This window comes from Bombus pyrosoma, linkage group LG7 (assembly GCF_014825855.1).
Source record: "Bombus pyrosoma isolate SC7728 linkage group LG7, ASM1482585v1, whole genome shotgun sequence".
NCBI classification, from domain to species: Eukaryota; Metazoa; Arthropoda; class Insecta; order Hymenoptera; family Apidae; genus Bombus; species Bombus pyrosoma.
In genome coordinates this window covers 17,147,678-17,170,552 of record NC_057776.1, presented here as the reverse complement: position 1 = coordinate 17,170,552, position 22,875 = coordinate 17,147,678, and the positions used below count along the sequence as shown (strand labels likewise).

Here is a 22,875-nt window from a genome sequence, read left to right as displayed (position 1 = left end):
TCGTAAAATTACTAAATGCATTTTTCCGCTGCGAAGCTAAACGAGGGACAGAGAAGTTACAAATAAAAATTACAAATAAATACTAGTGTAACGATTACTTAATGATCGTTTCACAATTATTGACATTATGATAATACACACAAAACGTAGTTAATTATAATACAGGATAATATAGTATAACATATTGACAAGTTGCTAACTTCAAACTCTTATCCAATATGGCAGAAGACAAACAGCTGTTGATCTAAATCATCGTCAATGTCATCTCTTAGCTGACTATACAATTGCCAACGAATCAATGTAACAGCAAAACATCAACGATATTATCGTCAGTACGTAACAAAACGAAACAAATTAACGAGAAATTACGAAAGAAAGGGGATGCTGTTACGATTTATGAACGATCGGCTGAAATAAGTGACACAATTCCAACGAAATATATAACGATCGTGTAACGACAAGCAAACGCGTGACATCACCTACAACACCTACAACACCTACGACACCTGTACTTACCTAAGCTCTGGTGGAAACACCTCTCTCGTGTTGAGTTATTTTCGTTTGCCTTGCTTATTCGCCTCCCTCCAACATCCTCGTATATCCACAAATTCAAAATTCAGTCGGCGTCGGGACGCGAGTCATCTCGTATGCCCTACTTTTTTTACGAGCCTTGAAGTCACCAGAAAAAAATAAAAACCTTGACATTTTTTTAATTTCTTCCTTGAAACGCTACTCGCCAAAGTAACAATTTCGCGAACGTTCGTATAAGGAATAATTTTATCGAATCATAGCTTTCGTATTTCTCGATGATGATTCAAGATCGATTCGTGAGTAATACCGTTAATCGAGAGAAGGAGAATGTGATTTTTATCGCTGGAAAGCTGTAATGAAACGTGAGGTGAAATTAAAACGAGGATGAAGCCTCACGATCATGGAATCGTCGTGAACGACGATGAAGACACGACGATTTCCCGTTTGAGACGATCGTGGTCTGATAAGGATTGCTTGATCATCGATTTTTTGGAATATTTGTATGGACATAGAGGTCAGCTGGATTTGTGCAAAATTTCCTGAAACCCGTAACTGTGAAAAGTGTGCTGCAGAATAATTTAACGTTGCTGACACCCAAAAGTTTAGAGCATGCGATAAATTCAAAAGAAATAATAACTTTCTCGATTAAAAATAAATATTTCATTTATAATAATACCATTGTATATTATTAAAACTGTAACATATAATTAATTATAATATTTATATATTATAATATTATAATACTCTTATTTGTCAGAAAAATGTACGAAAAAAATGTATTTCGTTTAGAAAGCGAAGGGTGCTCCAAACTTGTTATATCTGTATGAAAATTTTATGAAAATTGAGAGGAAGATGGAGCAAAGAGTGAGAGTAAATTGTTTCCTTTAGATGTTCCAGGACCAATTACGAGCGAACCGGTGGTGGTTGACGGAGGAAAGAACTGGTTGTCTTTGAGTTGGGGAAAAGCAGAAAGGAGAGGACCAGCGCCTGTCATCGCATACAAAGTCGACGCTTGGTTGCTGGGCAGTGACGGTGGTGCACGATGGGTCGAGGTATCGTCCATATTATTTATCGTTCTTTTAATATCAGATCTTGAAAAGTCGAGCAGTAAATGCTAAAGAAAAAGGACTGAATTACAATATTAAAAACTAAAATCTAAGAAACCGTTAACGCTATTTAAAGATCAGAAACAAGATTTAAAGATAGAATCTGTATGAAGTTTAGGATTCATTTTCGAAAATTGTACAACATTAGACACGATGAACTGCTTAACAGTTCGAGGTCTGATACTTGAAAACTACGACGAATCTTTGCGTAGTAACATAAATCTTTTCTCTGTTACAATCTGCCACTTTTTAAGGAATCTGTATAGTAAGAAATACCTTTTTTACTTTAACTTGTAGCCAAGCCATACTAACAAATCCTGATCGTAAGTTCTTTTTTATTCCTGCAGTCTCGTATGCCCCTGGTCTCAATTTGACACATTGTGATACGTGTAAAACACGGTATTTCGTACAAATTTCCCTTGCAATTAATGAAAAAGTGGAATAAGTATATTTTTCTTTTACATAGAAAATTTTATCATAGATTTCCAAAGTTATATAGCTACCTTTAATAAAATACGTATTTTATTTCTTGAAAGCACACGGTTTGCTATATAATGCGTTAGCTTTGTCCATAATTTCCTCGAATTGAAGATTTTGTTACTCGTATCGATTTTCCTCGTTAATGAATTGCATGAAACAAACTTACATCCGAATGAATTGAAATTTCATTTCTTTATCTTCAATACTGTTTCGTGACCAATTTTCTTATTTCATCAAATCAAATTGAGAAACGAGATTAAATTGATTTCATTATCAGCTGGGTATGACACCAATCAATGCGTTCGACGCGTTCAATCTGAAACCCGGTGGCGAGTACAAGTTCCAAGTAACGCCAAGAAACCGTTATGGATGGGGCGAGTCCGTCACTATGACGAATTCCGTCAAGGTCAGCGAAATCGTTGATCTTCCGGAGTTCACGAAGATTTTGCCAGGTCAGCTCAAAGTGCTCGAGGGGGCCACAGTCAAATTGGAATGCGAGGCAAGTGCGCTATCATTAGTCAATCGTTCGTTTCCTGCTTTTATTCCGGGTTATTTACTATTAAATTCAATACACGTACTCAATGCATGTTTACGATCAAATAGAAACCTCGAAAAAGGATGTAGAGCACATTCGAGTACCTCAGAGGCCAAATCGATCAACTCCGCTTTCATTAATTTTCAATTTCATTGCATAAGTACGTTACTAATGACTTCATTTATTATGTTAGTGAGTTCATTTATTACGAGAAGATCACATTCCAAAATTAATTTAAAAGAAATAGCGTTTATTTGCAGCACCATATTTTTCCTTCTTTTTAGATTATAAAGTTGATCAACGCGGTCTTTGAGCGGCTCAATTAGCAGATTTTTAGAAAGAGCGGAGTTTTAATTATTTTGTTCCATAAGTTTCAAATATCTGACGTGCTTCTTGCGTTCAAAATTACATCGCCTTTCGACTGTAGAATCCTACTATATCATCGATTCAACTTTGATCAAAATTTGCTACAGATTCTCATTCGAGGTTCCCATGCTATTGGTCAGAATCTTGCGAGAGATTTATGAATATGTGTAAAATTTTGTAGATACGGGCTGATTCGAAGGTAGACATAAAATGGTACCACGAATCGATGGAAATTGATCCCAACGGTGACTCTAGATTGTCGATTTATCACAGTGCAACCAGGTGTTGTTTGACGATTGAAAATGTTCAGGAAATCGACAGTGGCAGATACGTTTGCGAGGCGGGTAATTCGATTGGAAAGGTTTCATCGTTTGCTAGGGTACTCGTTGTTAATGATCCGAAGATCATTGAGGCTGATGAGAAACTTAGATCGAGGTATGAGTAATCGATATGAAATCACTGTCTGAATTAATAGGAAATTTACGTAACAGTTAATTGTAAATATTATAATAACACTATGGTTTTTTGTTTATTCAATTATGAGGAATTTCAAGCGTTATGCAAATATGTAGAAAATACATGTGATGTATAAAAATGTGTCACATATCCATAGCAAAATATTTGTTGAAGTATTTATTGAGACAGTTTCTATTTACAAAGTGAAAATTTAAGTTTCGTATTCTATTGGATTCTCTATATCTCTATAATTTTCTATCTATTTCTATCGTGAGTGTTAACGAAACTATAAATTTGCATAAACCTTCGCGATCTATCTATCACACTTTCGCAATATTATAATTAGATTTTCTAATTTCAACAAGCGAAGATGGGAAATACGAAATGAGGATGCGTTATTCGATGAAATTTCATTTAGAATCAGCGAATGATAACCGATTACAGATTTTTATCTAATATTACGTAACACTGTGCACATGTGTAAATTTTCGATCTTATTTTCTCTAATTTCTGTTGAAATAATTTTAAATAATTTTAATATAATTTTAATAATTTCAATTATTAAAATGAAACTTTCGCGTTGATACGCAGAGGCTTGGGAGACGAGACGGAAGACAGACCACCGCAATTCACAATGAGAGTTCGAGATAGAAGAGTTCAAGCATCCTTTCCAGTTAGACTCACGTGTCAAGTGACAGGATATCCGGCTCCAGAAGTCACATGGTATAAGGATGCCGAAGAGATTCGACAAGATGGTAGATATACTTTGCCAATGTTTTCCTAGTTCGTAATATTTTCAACAGATTAAAAGCATTCCTATTTTCTCGAAGAACGTCACGTATTCTGGAACAATGATTCGAACTTCCACACCCTGGAGATTATTCACTCCATGTTGGAAGATTCCGGCTGTTACATGGTTATGGCGAAGAACGCGAGTGGTTCGGTGTCCTGCCGATGTATCCTGGTAGTAGACAAAGGAATTCGCGCTTACATTGCTCCAGAATTCCTGTGTGGCCTTGACGCTGTTTATACCGTGAAACTAGGCGGGGATCTGCGGATGACGGCTCAAATAGAAGCTTATCCCAGTGTTGGCATCGTATGGTAATTATCCACTTAGCAACCATGATATCGACAAAATTTTCACGGTTTAGTAATACTATAAAAATGATAAAAAAGTTATTTCCATAATAATAGCAAAATAATAAGCTCGGGAAGCAGTTGATCAAGGACGAGATTATCTGGCGACGTAATTTGATTTATGTAACTCTAGATAAAGGAGATACTCGCCCGATTTTTTTTCTTTTTTCTCTCTAATTTTAATGCTGCTTTAACATCGAGGATCATTGGCAACATCGTCTAAAATTATAATCGTTTCACAATATCCAAGATTCAATATCGTTTTCTACAAAAGAGAAATAAAACACAGTTATTTCAACTCTTGTACATTCGAGACGACGATATATCTCAATTCGAATACCTTTTTATCTGAATCTGTGGACAAGATATCTTGTTAGATTAATGAAAGAGCGTGGGAAATATCTCGTCTGAAGCATAAATGATATTCTTGGATATTAATGGATGAGACTTTAAATAAATAAAATAATTGATCGAAATATCGAAATATGAAATATGTCATCGACATGTATCGATGCCGAAGAGTGAATCTTAAAACTGAATCATCTGTTTAGGCATCGCGACGGAATTCGTTTACGTCCAAGCAGAAGAGCAGTAATGACCTTGAACCACGATGGTACCGTCGAGCTGTGCTTGGCCAAGGTCACTCAAAGGGATGCTGGCGTTTATTGTTGTACAGCTACAAACGAGGTTGGCTTTGCCGAGACTTCAACAAGAGTATCCATTATTGGCACTGAAACGCAAGATGACGAGACGTCCGTTGAAGGAGTGCCAACTGTAACGATCATGTCCACGCCAGACATACCGTAAGTTCTGTATAACAATCAGTCGAATGAAGATCATTTTACATTTACATAACTGAATTAATTGTATTTTCTCTTGATAAAAATTTGTAGATACTCGAAGGAACCTCTCTTCGTCACAAAACCACTGTCTACCGAGGCGATTGAAGGCGACAATGTTATTATATCCTGTGAGGTGGTGGGTGATCCGAAACCGGAAGTGATGTGGCTGCGCGATTTTCTCAGGGTAAGATTTTTTATTCATTTCTTTTGATCTTACATAATTTTTATGTTTAAAATAAATAATTTTGTTCAAACAATCTGGATATTGTTCGTATGCTTATCTTTGCGTTTAAAATCACAGTAAACAATTATTATTAGATTGCGGATGTTTATGATTTTAAAGATGCAGAAGCATATAAGACGCATATGAGAGACATTTAATTTGAAAATGTAAATAATATACACGAAGGAAATTCGGCGATGTAAGGAATTTGCATTTTTTAAATGAAACTTTATATCAAAGACTTGGATGAAACTTAATTTAAAAGATGAAACGAAAAAGCAAACTTACTTACTTTAATAGACGAAATATGTAATTTAATAGTTGAAACAAATCTTTGTTTAGATTACGAATACATTGATCTACTTTATAAAATGATACATTTGTGTGAACATCCGTACTCTAGCAGTTATAGCTTCAACCCCCACATTTGGAAACTCTTCTCACCCCTGGTTGGCACGTACAATCATCGGTAGAAAAGAAATGCGTATCAAATAATACTTCCTCCTATACGATCTCCCATATAAATTTCATTCAAGCTTACATATCCAGTATATACCGGTTCCATAACGATCAAGAAAAGTCATAAATGACAAGCAGCTATAAGAACATGGAAGAAAGTTTTACGGAGCACGTTCGCCACGCGACCAGCATGAAACATAACTCTGCGCTTTCGAACAAATCAATGACTCAATTTTCCTTCGGTCTTTACCATTTGTCATCCTTCGTCACCAGTAGCCCCCAATCCTCTTAAACAATGTCGATCAAAAATTGAAAGAAAAATCGTACAAAATCCAGGCTCGAGTCGATCTTTCGTACAAATCGATTCGTATCAGATAGACATCTACGGATCGGCGGGTGGTTGATCGAACGGACAGGGAACGATGGAGAAAAAGAAAGAGAGAAACGTTGTGCAATTGGTGAAATGACGTGTCCCTAATGCCGAGTTGATCCATGATGTGGGTCAAGGTGATTGCGAAAAAGAAATGACAACGTAACATACCGCATTATGCCCATAAATGGGCCAAGCATTATATGCGTCGGGGAAACGGCATTGATATCAGACGGCTCTTTAAAAGGTAATAGTAAGTTACGTGAGGTTAGACACCCGGCTTCGGGAGAAAGAGAGAAATTTATTGCTCAATCGCGTGGAAGGTCCCGATGACAATGGGAATCGTCCAGAACCCAGGGAATCTTGTTACTGCGGTCAGTGCAGTCTGATCACTGAACGGAATGAACTACTTCGAACTATACTGGCGTTCATGAGTGCCGAGACACCTGTTACACAGCGGAGTGAAAATCACGGCGCAGTGGAAATAATTAGTCAAGATTTCGAGTTGAGAATTTGAATTTGAAACATATTTCAATTTTTGAACGTATCATACATTTAGTTTTGTATTTGACCGAAGTTTAGTTTCATAATTGAGTGAAAATTTCCTCTGCGGCGATACGTTTTCATGACCTGGAAAAATGATAATGAATTTTTTGCAACGATAAACGCAAAACACCATTTTAGAGAAAATAACAGTAGATTCACTTAGGCTACTATAATTCTCAATATAGTTTTATGCAAAATGTGATTCATTGGGATTTTCAAGAAAACGATTAATTGATCGAAATTTTGTTTTCGCGCAAAATTAAGTTTGAGATGCGCATAGAAATAATTTGTTGGAACTATTTATTGCAATCGTTATAATAAATTAATAATATTGTGTTACCCTCGCCTATCGTAGTTCGCTCACTAATGGCCGAAAATTCCATTGAAAATTTTGAGATGAATTAAATGAGAAATTTCAAGAATCTGAATTATGAAGCCATTCACATAGCAATCATATGAATATCAAAACGACGATCTAAATAATGCGATATAGATATAGACGCGGAAGAAAATTGATTTTATTACATCAAGTCGATAAAACTCGTATGAATTAAAGTAAAGGTTTTAGTAATTTCCCAATGTTTTTTTACCTTTTTTACTTTTTTTCTTCTTTAACTTTAAGTTATGCAAGTGTCCTAATATTCATGAACGGTGTTCGAGTAGATCGAATTTTATTGACAAAAGAAAAAAATGGCCCAATTCGATGCAATAAACGTTTACCAGATTGATAGGAGTGATACGAAAGATTTGATGAAAGAACATGTTACTGTTGTTATTTCTGTATTCAGAGGTAGGACCACAATAGCTATTATTTTATTCTTTGGATAAATCTATCACACCGTTCTGAGGCGAAAAACCTTTATTGCACTTTCTTACATGGACGAGGAATAAAAAGAAAAGAATATCTTAAACCTATCGATTAAATCCGTCGATTATATCTAGAACTATCTCCTAGTTACTATCTAACTTGTAACTAGCGCATCTGCGTATGGATGACGAGCGCGAACTCACGTTATCATCTTTAACAGTTACTGCAAGCTACTGTCAGTTACATTCCATTCACGTGTTCATACGAGTTTCGTACGAACTCTTCCGAGTTTATTCTGGCGATAGCACGCGCGAAACTACGGTCAACGAATGCTAATTAATAATAATTTTAAACACGTTGACGTCATTCTAGCGCTGAATCGTCATCGTCACTGTCTGACGCTAAGCATTCCTTAGAAGCAAAATGAAAAATGACCGGAAGATCTTGTGCTAATAATGAGATTTTTTAATTAAGTACGATACCTATGTCCCTTGAATGTTCAATTACTTAACCCTCACGTTATAAATATTATATATACATATATATGCGTGTCATTATTATTCGTATAATATATAATGTGTTTACATCGAAAGAGACACACAAATAATAATAGGTAAATAATACGAAAAATGTATTTGTCAACAAGTAAAAGCATAAGCTGCTAATATGTAGTCAAAAAGGAAACCGGAAGTGATTGGTGACCGGAAAAAACAGGCGTATATGGTATCCGCGTGACAAAGGGATATCTGCATTATCGAAAAGCGTAGAGAGAAGAGGCTCCCCACTTATCCTGACGAAGCCGACTTTCTTCGTCGATGGATCGGTAGTGCAATAGCACAAGGCGGCAAAACAGTCGTCGCGTGTCTTTGGCGAACGAATAGTCCACTCGTCCTCCTACAATTCCTCTGGATCGTAGCTTCTAAGATCGATAAGTGACATGGATATTTTTTATTTCGATCGTTCTGAGTACTCGTTGAAAATCTCCTCACTAAGGAAGTGGCATTTATCTTTCGGACGTTAATTCTTCGTATCGCTGACTCTTTTATTTCGGATTTGGATATATTCGATGTGGAAATTCGAAACGTAAGCAGAAACTCATCTTTTATACTTTTTATAATATGCTTGTACTTTTTGTAACGTTATTTTTCTAACACTTTTTGAAAGCTCGAAGAATTAGAAAAATTACTTGTAAGAATCAGTATGTGCATGAATTTACTGTCTTATAAATGCATTCTTTTTAGAGCTAAGATACAGAAAATTCTTTGAAGAAATTTAGGTAATTTCAGAATCTTTTTAGTGATCGATAATCGAACCAATGTATATTTCTTATAGTTATTTCACAAAGCTTCGTTTTGAATCTTCGTACTAAATTCCAAGTTTAGTATAATGAATGTAGTGCTTGATAAGAATTAGCTTGTCTTTCTAAAATGCGATTCACATTTATCAATTTTACTGCCGTGTTTCTACTTTTTGAAATGTGATCAATTTTCTTCGGTACTTGACACTCAATTTACATAAATCTGTCAAGTCGTTTTTACGTAGTTCCCATCTAATACCTTTATTTTCTTTTCTACTTGAGACCGCGTAAATCCATGAAACCATTCATATAAATAATCGCACGTTCTTTACAAATGTTATTAGATTTTTTTCTTTACTTAACACCTATTTTGCATAAATTTATCATATTTAGTATCTAATAGCTAAACTGCAGACACTTATACACTTATAGGAATACATCATCATTATTATATAATAACCATTAATATATGAGAATATTATTGAAATATATACTAACATATCAAATATATAAATATATATAACATTGAAAGAATAAAGCAAACTTCTATTTAAATCTCACTTCTTTGAAAAAAAAATTGAATACTCGTAAAGATATAAATTTGCACAAATACCTACACTATAATAATATTAACACATTAATGTTAACATTAATATTAACACACAATATCTATGAAGATATCCTTCCCTAGTAATAATATTACTCTTATATTTCCTCCATTCGACGTTTAATTCCTATAAATCTGTCTTACTTGATATCATTTTCTCATCTAATGATAATACTTACTGTTCTTATTTTTGTCGATAAAACTATCGTTCGACCCTCAACCAATTTATTGAAATATCATCGAGGATCTAATCGGGTTGTAAGATCTCAAAGCCGTGATCTCTGTGACGTGAGTCATCCATCGATCTCAGCGGAGCTCGTTAGGACATTCATCGAACTGGTCGACGCTTAAGCGCGAATGTCAGCGCCTGTTCGCCGTAATGTTGGCCGAGTCCGAGTTTCCTCTCTCGTTCTTTCGTTCCGTCGTCGGTCGGAGGGACGCGACGCGTCGCGACTGCGAATGTGCACCGCCAAATACGTCCAAGTTTGTTTTCAGTGCAGCTGCAGCTGCTAAATGGGGATAAACGAGTCGCGATTTCGCGATAGGGATCGATGCTCGTTGATCAAAAAATTCTGGATACCGTGAAAGATTATGTTTTCAACGTCACGATTCCTCTTTCCTTTATTGGGTGACTATATTAAATATACAAATATATTTAATAAATAATATCTAATAATATTTTTATTTGCTAAATATGTATATGAATATTGGCATCAAAATGGAAACTTAACGGCGAATGACATAAGTACAAGCAACTTCTTGAGGTTCGTTAAAAATGATTACATTGATTTTAATAAAAATATCATTGTCTAGAGTATGAATTAAGTATATTGTTAAAAAAGTTACAAATAATATCCCGTGAAGAATATTAATTTTCTGTCTGAGGTTTATCAAAAATGTCTGTTTATTTTTATCAGCTACTCAGTGAAAAATTCACTTTAATAAAAACATGGTCGAGAATTTATTTTTGTTTATGTATAGAAGAATGTAAAAATAGTGATTTGTTAATTCCTCGTCTGTGTTTAATTAATACTCTTACCATGAATTTTAATGAAGACGTCAATTTATTACTTAAACACATTCTAGAATACATTGAAAATAATACTCTAGAAAACTATTATCTCTATGCGTGACTGATTAAAAATTGTTCCACGAATTTCCAATGTTAATAATACAGTTTTTTAAACATATTATTTATGTATATCGTAGAACAGCCTAGAAATAATACTCTATTAATCCATAAAACAGAAATATTCTCGGAAACTCGGAAAGTTTCTGCTCTCTATATATCCACCAGCAAACAGATTTCTTGTATGTCGACAATCTGTTTTACACGCGTAAATATAGATCTATATAAGATGACATTGCAAGAAGTCCTTGCAGTAGCCGGCTCTGCTTCGGTTTATGGCGCCTCTCTTCCGTAACGGGAAGTGTCGTCCGCATAAATTTCATCGTAGGCGAACCGCGACAGGTGAAAGACAGATGGGTCTCAGAAGGTCCATTATGTCACGATTCGAGTTCGAGCATTAGAAATACTGAAAACTTCATTTCGTGATGACAACCATGCTGCTATAAATCAAAGTCAGTTTCGGTGTTCAGCAGGTGACAAAACTTTTTACAAACATCGAAACCCGTAATACGTATTTCGAACATTTATCATGTTAAATGGAACTAAATCAGAACTAGATAAATAAAATTTATTAACGACAGAGAAAAGTATTCCGAGGTATATTAGAGATGTCAGGTCCGGAAGAATGAAATGCAACTTAAAGCGCGTTAAAACGCTGGATGTTCAGGTTGGTTCGGTCGAAAAAGGAAACAATCGAGCCTTTCTTTTTCTACGACCTTAATTTTCGAGGGTTTAAGAAGGGCGTGTCTGGCGAAGAGACGCGCAATTAGTAATGAAAAAACGGTAATATGCGTTGGCACTCGTGTCATACGAGCAACGAGATCAGTCTCGAACGATCTGTTCAACTTTCGCTCCCTATATGGACTAGAGCCCCGACGAAGACGTTTCCCATCTTACTTTTATCAACTGCCCTTCCTTCTCTTTCTACCTGACTTTGCCTCTATGTATCTAGAACATTTTTTTCAACTGGATTTTAACCCCGGATTTGTCAAGCTGCCAAATTTATGAAGAATTTCTGTTACCGAAAAAGAGACACAACGCCGTAAGAAACATTAAAAAACTTTGCAAATGCAGCAAAAGATTTATAAAACAGAAAATTATGTAGAGGAACAATGAAAATAATAATTTCTTTCTCAGAAATCACAAAAAGAATAAAATGTCGTCAAAATATTGCAAATTTTCCAAACACGTAGCGAAATACTTATAAATTTGTTGATTTTGTAAACAATCGACAAAAATAATGGATAAATAATGGTTTAGCGTTCGATCACAAGGGGTGACCTCAATGTGGGCGTAAATGACGGAAATGTCGGTATTCAGGTCGAGGTTGTACTTCGAGGTTGTACTTCGAGATCAGCTCTCATTAACAGGGTAAAGTTCTTTTGCACTTAAAACTTCGTGGCGTTTCTCTTTTCTTCTTCTATGGCTCTTCCAGCACGAGTTTGCGTTGGATATTTATACACGCACTCAGATTACGTGTTATCGAAGTCAGCAATAAAAGTTGCGTTTAGTAGCGTGAGATTTCAGAGTGCGTGTGGATAAGAGCAACGAATACGTATTCGAGTTCTTGGTGGCGCTATTCAAATGCACTCGAACGTAAAGAAAATATCAGAACGTTCATACAACTTGAGTTTCTATCCTATCTATGATCTCCGCCTATGATTCAAATAAGAGCAGTTCGTGTTCAGATAAATAGATTCAGTCGGCAACAATCAGACACTGAACTTTCGCTCCATTAAATGGGGCTCTACTGTATTTCAAATTCCATGTTCTACATTCTCCAGCGAATCACTAAATTATTCAGACTTGATCGAGAATGTAAGAAAGATTTGTGGAATATTTAGAACTTTTCAATACCATGTATCAAGGACCTTTTAATATCTTTCATTTAGAAATGCACGGTTAATCTTTTAGGATTTTGTTACCTGAAAATCTCAACTATATAAAAAGTTCTTTATGTTATCTTATTACTTCATACATTTTTGTCAAATTCCCAATTGTATCAATAATTTCGCGAGCCACTCTCTGTTACCAACTTCTTCAACGTTTCTCAATTTATATTTTATTTCCAATTTTCATTCTTTTACAGCCTGATTACTACAGGGACGCAGCCCACTTCCGGCTGGTCGGCGAAGGACCTCAGTATCGGCTGGAGATACCGTACGCGAAACTCGACTTTACGGGAACGTATTCCGTAATAGCGCGGAACTGCCATGGGGAGGCCAAAGCCGTGATTTCTTTGCAGATCTACGCGAAAGGTAATGTTTAGCATTCGAAAGAAGCATGGACGATTTGCTTAGACGAAAGGATAATACATGTATCGTGCTTTCAGGTCAAGGCAAAGAGGAGAAAATGAAGAAATCAGGGGTCACACACGGGTAAGTGGTACATATCTAGATTACTGCGTAGATAAATCCTGTTACATGACGCGACACGTGGCAAGTTCCGCCACGTTTTATGAAACAATGGCTAATATTGACTAATATCTCGATCGTATTTACTAAATGACGCTTGTGAATTTTGATTGGCAGAAAGGTGCTGACTTTGCCGATAGTTACGAGGGAACTGCGAGATCTGAGATGTTGCGACGGCGATGCTGTTACCCTTGAATGCAAAGTACACGCTACTCCTGAGGCGCCATTGGTGCGTTGGGAACGTGGAGGAAAGGTAAATATTAATTGCTAACTAAGGAACATTTTCATATCTGGTTATGAAATTCACTGAATGGTATAATGTAAAAAGAAAATTAAACTCTATAATACATATATATGAATGTAGTATAATATCATATAATAGTTAAATATTCATATACATCCGTATTTTTATGGATACTTTTATGCAATTCAAGAAATAGAATCTAAATAGAAATTTATGTCATCGTGTAAATTTGGAATTCATATAATTCTACTTTAGAGATACATTTTGTATGTTTTCATATATTATACTATATACTCTGTACATTTTTGTATATTTGAATTTCCCATAATTTCATAAATACATATGCAGTCTAATAATAATATTCTGTATACCACATTATGCCATTATACATATACGAAATTAGAGATATTCTATGTATCATTGTTTCATTCTATACTAATTTAGAAATATTCCATATATTCCATATATTGTTATTCCCTGTGTTAGAATTATACAGCCCATCTGAGATATTGTATTATATATGTGTTAATATCCCACTATACTGTATGAACTAATACTATAATAATAATAATATTAAAATACATATATACAGAAAAATAAAGAAACTGCGAGTTCAACTAAGATTATATCGTCTCTGTAATGATAATTCTTACTTGCTTGTAATATGCACATTCAGATTCTACAAATGGGTGGCGATTTCTCCGCTGACTTTGATGGAGAAACCGCGCGTCTGTGCATCCAACATGTTTATCCGGAAGACGAGGGCGAATACACATGCGTGGCATATAACGACCTTGGGAAAGCATTCACGTCAGCCTGCCTAATAGTGGATGGTAATTTCGTGTTTAATTCACGACGGTTTAATAAGGCAATATGGAAACGTCAAGTGATACAAATACGTGAAACCTTCGGTTTAAGTGTTATTCAATTACCACTGTATCTGCAAAGTAAATCGTGTCTCGAGTACAGCCAGATTCTGATTTTATTGAAGTTTCTCGCGATAAGAAACACGTTTGCTACCTACGTTCTTGAAATACGTGTCAGAAATATGGAAAGCTGCCTGTTTGTAAGTCATTTTGTTTAAATACGTTTTAGTGCCTGAAGGGAAAGAGAATGTTTTGAGCCAAAGATTAACGAGGCCCGCAGGACTTCTATCGGCCGGATCGACGCCGAGATCGACGCCACGCTCGACACCGATCAGGAGTTTGTCTCCTGCAGTTTCGCGTAAGCGTAAAAAGAATAGATCGTGTGAAATAATAATAATAAATTACTAATATAATAAAACAATAAACTTTCGGAAAGATTTAACTCGTAATTGGTACAATGAAGTCTGTCGGACTCCTGCAATTTTTATTTCCATGATAACTTGTCGAGTGTCGTACACACAAGTACGTATTAACGGTATAATTTAACTAAAATAGTTACATAAGGATAATTTAAATAAAGTAATAACTAATCCCATAATATTAACCTCTTTTTATTTTTTTATGTATCCATCTTTGTCCTTTCAATTATTTATTCTCATCGTAACAATTACGGGTTAATTTAATTTCCATAAATATATCTGGCCTAATAACAAAATTTACGTTGACTCAATTAAACGGTGGTGACCAAACTCTTGCGTTGAATGCTGACAAAGAAAAGGTTTACGTCGCTTGTACCAATCAACTTTTTAAATTGGAAGAGAAATGTGACAAAATGGAACAATTACAGATGGTCGAGAATTAAGGTCTCCGCAGCTTCTTCCACGAAGTAGGTCGATGTCAAGACGGCCAAAGATCAGTCCACCGAAATTTTACGCAGTTCCGCACAATCGCGTGGTCGAGGAAGGGGAAACCGTGCGATTCCAATGTGCTGTAGTTGGCCACCCGTCACCATGGGTGAAATGGGACAAAAATGGCATAATTGTCACGCCGACTGCTAGAATCTCAATAAAGGAAAGAGACGACGTAAAGATATTGGAAATCGTCGAAGTGACCCAAGAAGACGCAGGACTGTACAGAGTGATCGTGGAAAATGATTATGGTCGTATCGAAGCCAGTGCCCGCCTGGAAATAATTAGTATGTAAATTGAGATTATATTTTATCGTATTCTTTAAATTACGGTAAATTTTCTGATGTGACATTATCAGATAAATTGTCAATTTTCTATTCAAATATATCGTAACTACATAGTCACGTAATTATGATGTGTATACGTTAATTTAAGTTACAAGAAAAATGGCCATTTCCATTTTACACAAACATTCGAAAAACTGAATAGGATTACCCGTTATTTAATTCTTACAATTTTGATAATTTGTTCAAAAAGATCGTCAATTACTTGGGTCGGTTGCCAGAACAATCAGAACTAGGAGCGCATCGCCTAGAACGTATCCATCTTTTAGCCGAAGCCTCTTAGACACAACTAGCAGAATAAACGGAAGATTATATCTCGATTGCGGTATTAGAGGAACGCCTAGTCTAACACCAACGTGGTTCAGGTAAAACAAACAAAGTTCCCTTCTGAAACATTATTACATAATCATTTTTCTCAAAGTCTTCCAATACACAATTGTGTCTGAACAATTGCCATTTCTTTACACGTACAGACTTTCTGAGCTTTTTCTGTGATTTATCTATTTCTAATTCGTTTAGATGTAGAGATGCATTTTAGTTTTTCACGCGTGTTTCATGTAACAAATAACGTAGTCGTAAATCTCGGAGTGTCTAAAAGGTCTTACGACAATGGCCGAACACCTAACGATTTCTGCATCGAGCTCGAATCCTGTAGAAATTTTCGCAGAATTTATTACACTTTACCCATTTAGAATAGGACTTGCTCTGTTCCTATTTCAAAGACAAATCGCGTCGACGGTGCAACGGAAGAGAGGAAGCTTTAAAAACTCGTAGCATAATTTCCATGTTGTGTATCTAATTTGTAATTACAATTTATTCAAAGCATAAAGTATCAAAGGATCAAATTTCCAGGAATGGACGCCCGTTGGAACGATCGATTCGAGTAAAAAGGTACTTCGACGGGACAACTGCGAAAGTCGAAATTTTGAAAGTGAAAGCGAGCGACGCCGGTGAGTACACCTGCGTGGCAACGAACGTCCTTGGTTCTACAAAGAATTCTTGTCAGGTAAATAATCTTAGACATATGTTAACCACCTGGCATAGACATATGCTTCTACATTCCATTCGTTTCTCAACGCGACATTACCTTCTTGCAATGGGAAATAATTATTTTCGTAACTGTTTCTTCGATAACAGGTGACCGTTCTTGATTCTCATAATCCGTCTACGTGCGACAAAGATCCGCCGAAATTCTTACAGTCTCTTCCAGAAGAATCGATCGTCATGGAAGGTCACTGTTACGAACTACAGACGAGACTTGCGGGTATAGTAAACATAAAAATAATGTTAGCTCAACGAACGATATAAGTTAGCACTTATCGTAAACTATTGTATAATTTTTGGTACTTTCCATCTCTTTTGTTACGAGATTCTCCTGAAGCCAAACTAAGCAACTCCATTTTTTTGTAAATTTCTTTTTATTCCCTGACTGTACATGATTAACGCTCAATTTCTCAAAAAAGAGAATTATTTGTTTCTATAAGTTTATTTATCGCTAGGAGATATCATAAATATTCGCAGACTCCAAACTAAATTAGTATCGTGAGTTTTCTCTATTTCTCAATTTATGGAGTCGATCAGTGCGACTTCTGATCAACTACATCTCCCGTGAATTCTTTCGACTTTTAAGGGATGAAATCAATTGCGTCAATTAATATAAATGGTTGATTATATAATTCAACGAACATTAAATCATGTTTTTCAGGTACACCGCCTTTTTCGGTGACTTGGTTAAAGGATGGTCGTGAGATACCTGACAACGATTACCATAAATACGTCATATATGGCGACGGTGGAGTCGCACTAAGGTTATCCAATGTTTGTCCACAAGATGCTGGCGAATATACTTGCTTCGTTCGCAATAATTTCGGAGAGGTGTCTAGCAACGGCCTGTTTGCTGTTCAAGGTACATTTTTATTAATAAAATTTATTTTTAGAAAAATTTTACTCTTCCATACCTATAGACAGGATATTTTAAGACTATACCGTGAGCTTTTGTCCAAATTCATATTTTTGAGAAGATATTTAAAAAGGTAAAAACCTCGTTTGAAAATTGTTTTACCTATCAAGTATACAAAGCACTATACTTTGGATGTTTTACATATTTTTTCATATTATGCGTAGTCTGCGTAATTTTGCACTTTCAAATTTCCTACAAACAGATAAAATGACGCGATGTAGTTCATGCAATACTTTAGACCCACCTCTCGTCCTTTTCATTAATCTTTTCATATTTAACATTTGATACCTCTTTGATACTTTTCTATACGTTTCTTTTAAAATCTGACCTATGTAACAACTTATAATCTCGATACGAAGGTGTTAAAAAGTATTTTACTTTGTGCACAAGATTACAAAGGTATTCCGAAATTGGCGCCGCAGTTCACGAAAACTCCGGTGTCGGTCATTACACCGAAAGGTGAGACTGCCTGTTTCTGTGCTCGGGTGCAATGTGGAAAACCCATGGAAATCACGTGGACGATCAATGGAAAGGACATCAGAGAAAATTCAAGGTGCAAGGTGCGTCGACTCGTCTAATTTAAGAAACTTCGTTTATCGGTTTTGTAATTTGTTAATTTCATTCGCTATTAATTTCTCATTTACAATATCATATTTATGGTTTTACATTTAGGTTGAAAGAGACGATAACGTTAGCATTCTTAGGATACACGATGTACAACCGCGGGACATCGGTGAAATTCGATGCATCGCATCCGTGACTGGTAAAGGACCGTCGATTAGTTGCACAACAGAACTACGATTGCAGCGAACGGTACAGAATTTCGAGGAATCGAGACGTCACAATACGCCGGAAATTAACGACGAAAAGCCACCAAAGGCTGTTAATTGTAGCCGTAACAATTCTCTACGAAAGACAAGACGAGACGTTCTCTCTTCCCCTCGAAATCAATTACACGAGTCTCCTATGCGAATCAGATCATCCTCGTTGCCTCTCAGATCTACTTCAAATCCTAAACAACTGTCTCCTGCACCCGCGAGGAGGAATATTCTTCAAAGTCCGTTACTCGATACCAGGAAAACATTGGCGACCAACAAAACGAATAAAAGGAAAGTTCGCGGCTCGAAAAAGTTGGAACGTAAAGTTACTCAACAAGTGCGCTACAAATCGAATGAACACAGGATTTCGTCGTCTTCAGACGAGGAAGAAACAAAGGATATTTGTAAAGAAAAATCTTCTGAAGTATCGAACGAAAAGATATCAAAATTAGTTGAAAACAAAGAAGAATGTATAACGAGTTCAACAGAGGTTTCTGATCCGTGTAAGACTGGTAACAATGCGAAACAAATTCAAGATAACTATAATAAACACGATAATACACCTATAATATGCATGGAAAGCGCTCTGCAAGAGTTGGAGGAGGATTCGATTGTAAGGAAGGAAGAAATCGCGACTAAAGAGGAGGAGAAAGTTACTAATAGGTCGGAGGAATTCGTGGCTGCCAGTATCGTAAAGGTACCAGCTGACGTCACGGTTTTCCGAGGAAACAGAGTAGTCCTCAGGGTCACGTATCGAGGTCATCCGGAACCAGTCGTCAAGTGGCTTCGAGCGGTGAGTATCATTTATCATCCGTCAGATTCTCCCGTCAAAACGTCAAACTTTGTTTAATATAGTTCGAGAACAAAATACAACAAGTTTTTTGTCCTCCGTGCGATTAAAGACGCTACTGTTACGAGACAAGAGAATCTTTGTTCGTGCGATATCGTTCGTCAATTAAATGAAATCAGTATATTGTGACTCCCGGAACGAAGTATTTAGACACTAATACGAAAGAACTTGAACATCCTGTTATAAAGATCTTTCATGAGTGTATCGAGTGTGGTATATACGAAAAATTTTGAAATTTTATTGACATTAGGATGAGATACGACTGAGGTATATTAGTCAAGTTTGAACGAAATCCGAAGATATATCTAAAAGTTACAAAATTGCAAACGTAAAATCGCAGAATTCGCAAAAGCATATAAACTATCGATGATGTTATATTGTTGTCGATATTATGTTAATAAATTCCAATGTATTTAGCGAGATAACGTTGATTATACGTTAATTATACGTTTAGAGGCAAATATTCTATGAAATTTATGTTCAATATACAGTCATGTGTATAAGATAAACATAATTATGATAGTCTTATCTCATTATTAGACTTCGAACACACAGTGTTTTCATACATTAACGGGAATATTATTAAATATGCAAGAAATGCACATACAATGAAAAAATACACGACACATTTAAAACAATGTACTTGTTACGACGCCAAGAAGATAACAAAATTTCTATTTAGTCTTTCTTCCTTTACTTGTGCATAAGAGTTTAAATTTCCGCAACTTATTACAATACTGATTACGATAATGTTTCGCTATATCTACGCAAATTTTTTGTAGCAGACATCCGAATACTTGCATGAGTCAACTATACTAATATCAAGCTCAAATTTACCTTAACAAGGTCTAATTGTACGTTAATAAAAATTGCATCTTCAATGCCGTATTTAACTTCGTGTAATCATGTACAATCGCTTGCGGTTATGTAGATATAGTAACTTACGAATTCATATATAGTAATGTCATAGTTATATACATGCATGGGAATCGTTTATAAGCACCTATCGGTCAGTTGTAATCGTCCATCTCTGGTCGCGTTCAATCAAGCGCTTAATCGAGAATTTTGATTAAAGGGTCGAGAGTTAACTGCAAACAAAAAGACTGCTATTACCTACGGCGGTGGAGTGTCTTGCTTAATATCGGACGATGTGACCGCCGATAATGCCGGGAAATACGAAGTGTCCGTGGAAAATAAACTGGGAAAGGACCGGCGGTGTTTCAGCGTTGCTGTTGAAGGTACGTACGTGACAAACAAAATATTAACACTTTACCGACCGATAGCCGATTTATCGGTTTTTAGTCGTCGACGCATACCGACCGATAGCCTATTAATCGGCTTTTTGTCGCCGACAATCTTTCTCATTATTTGAACAGCAATTTGTTATCTAGTACTAAAGTACCTTACTCAGTTGCGTCAGTTGAGTTGCTTTGTAAGTTCCCACAGTTTTATGCCAATTTGAAAAACTTACCGTTCGCGATGAACGAAAAGAATGACATTGGAGAGTCTAAACCGAAACAGAGCTGGCGCCAGGGAGAATCTGCGTCTGAGCTGCCGGTCGGACGTGCGTATGCTGTTGAATCGCTAGCGATCAGTAGTGTTAAAATTGACCAACGAGCATTGTTATCTATGTACGAACGATGAGATACAAGTTATTTGTAAAAAAAAAATTATGTTGGCATTACGTAAATGTAACCTCAAATTGAGATGGAACACTTGTTCAAATTACGTACATAGACAAGAGCCACAAACACTAGAAGACGATTTGTATTTACAAAGCTTTGAAGCGAGCGGTGTTACATCACTCGTTTAAATTCCCGATATCTTATACTGCAATAAACGCCCGTTAATATGTGTGCGCATAGCATAAAAGTAAGTATACAACAATACGAATCGATGTTTTCGTTTGCGAACTCTATGAAACTAAGAATAGTCTTGCTATCAGTAACACTAGTAAGAGCAAGAAATCCTACCTGTCCACTAGATGGAAGGAAATAGTTACTTCTTTGGAGCGAATGCATTAAGCGGAAACGTTTTTACCGACGCGATCAAACTGCTGTAGAACATTGTTAATTAATACGTGAAAGTACGTGACTCAGTGAGAGAAAAATTTAGAAAATTCATCGAAGTATGAGAAATCGTAGAAATCTTCGACTGAATTAATTTAATTATACTAAAAACATTTGTCTCGACTAATTTCAGAGTTTGTCTCTTGCGAAAGTGTTAAAAATTCGTAAAAGTTTAAGCAGACAAGTAATCCTAGAATCACTGCACACGATCAATTATTTCCACTGACTTCCGAACCTGCTGCATTTCTTGGAAAAATATACGAATGCAGAAACAGAAGGCGAGAAATCTTAATTAATTATCTCCATCGATTTCCAAGTTTACCATGTTTCATAGCATGAAAGAGGCAAATAATTTTCTGATCTCTTTTATTTTTCACTAATTTAGAAGACTATAGCGTTCTTTAGAAAACACGTAAAATCGATAGAAGTAAAGAAGACGAGAAGTCGTAAGAACATTCGAGCGGATTAAATCAACGATTTCGATTAATTTCTATCGCATTTCCTGGTGTCTTCAAACGCAATTTAGAACGAAACATCCATTGTTCCACGTGCGTAAGCGCGTGTCACACGGTCCAGTTCCGCTTCTTATGTACAAGGCAGACGACAGTCTCACGTGACGTGTGGCGCAACAATTCCTTCTTCCCTCGTTTCTTCTTCCATCCCCACCATTTGCTTCGTCTACTCTTCCTCTTTCCTTGAGATCACGATGAAACGAACCAGTGCTGAAAAAGTGCGTGCGCGTCATGGCAGCGTTGTGTAAGACGAGAGTTGTGTAGAATAATTCGCGACGCCGAGAACACGAAGAAATTTTCACGTCACACTTTCGCCGAATATTTTAAACAATTTCCAAAATTCATTAACAGCGTTTTCTTTGTCGAGTGACCGCAAGGAAAAGGACGACACTCGAAGAACAATGGGTAATGACGAATTATTTACTACTAATTGTCAAACGAGTGAACGTATTGCAAAATGTTGTATGAAATTGTCATAATAAACGAGTGTCAGTGCATGTAGTGTAAAGACGACACTTTGAAGCGTGCAACTTGGTCGTAAAGTTCTCTCATAAATCTTGTGAAAACGAATAATTCATGTTTACAAAGTACGATATATGTAGATACACAGATTGATGACTTTTTAGTTTCAAGACATTTTGATCCCATATGATTGTTAATAAGGCCAGTTCGAAGAAAAACAATTTAAGCGGTTCTTGTTTATAATTTCAAATGGACTGTCGAACATGACGCCCTTGAAACATTCTTTGACGGCGAATGAGTTTGGAAAAAACTAGCCGACTTCAAAATAAATGATACACAGGCGACACGTGTTCTGATTGTCAGTTACTTTCAACAAAACGTTATACCGAAGGCTCTACTTACGAGTTTCTAATACTTAAAGTACAAATTATAAAATATAAGACTAATTACAGACACTATCCAATAGTATCGTATAGCATAGTATAGCATAGGTACTATACAATAGGTGTATACAGTAACGGATAAACAAAAGTTTA

The 22,875-nt window shown here is 36.0% G+C and overlaps 1 protein-coding gene across 2 annotated transcripts in view; it reads left to right on the top strand.

Annotated features, from left to right (window-relative positions):
- The window catches only part of LOC122569051 (titin homolog), a 74,535-nt gene that overhangs the window by 45,396 nt on the left and 6,264 nt on the right, over positions 1 to 22,875 (top strand). For both annotated transcript variants that reach the window (XM_043729514.1, XM_043729513.1), the window contains exons 21-40: positions 1,420 to 1,583; positions 2,395 to 2,616; positions 3,200 to 3,453; positions 4,066 to 4,229; positions 4,305 to 4,575; positions 5,163 to 5,414; positions 5,505 to 5,637; positions 12,982 to 13,150; positions 13,225 to 13,270; positions 13,424 to 13,559; positions 14,227 to 14,383; positions 14,646 to 14,774; positions 15,264 to 15,611; positions 15,862 to 16,033; positions 16,521 to 16,674; positions 16,806 to 16,932; positions 17,374 to 17,574; positions 18,019 to 18,188; positions 18,301 to 19,239; positions 20,372 to 20,534. In XM_043729514.1, coding sequence (XP_043585449.1) covers positions 1,420 to 1,583; positions 2,395 to 2,616; positions 3,200 to 3,453; positions 4,066 to 4,229; positions 4,305 to 4,575; positions 5,163 to 5,414; positions 5,505 to 5,637; positions 12,982 to 13,150; positions 13,225 to 13,270; positions 13,424 to 13,559; positions 14,227 to 14,383; positions 14,646 to 14,774; positions 15,264 to 15,611; positions 15,862 to 16,033; positions 16,521 to 16,674; positions 16,806 to 16,932; positions 17,374 to 17,574; positions 18,019 to 18,188; positions 18,301 to 19,239; positions 20,372 to 20,534 — 4,371 coding nt within the window. The remainder of the gene's footprint in view (positions 1 to 1,419; positions 1,584 to 2,394; positions 2,617 to 3,199; positions 3,454 to 4,065; positions 4,230 to 4,304; positions 4,576 to 5,162; positions 5,415 to 5,504; positions 5,638 to 12,981; positions 13,151 to 13,224; positions 13,271 to 13,423; positions 13,560 to 14,226; positions 14,384 to 14,645; positions 14,775 to 15,263; positions 15,612 to 15,861; positions 16,034 to 16,520; positions 16,675 to 16,805; positions 16,933 to 17,373; positions 17,575 to 18,018; positions 18,189 to 18,300; positions 19,240 to 20,371; positions 20,535 to 22,875) is intronic.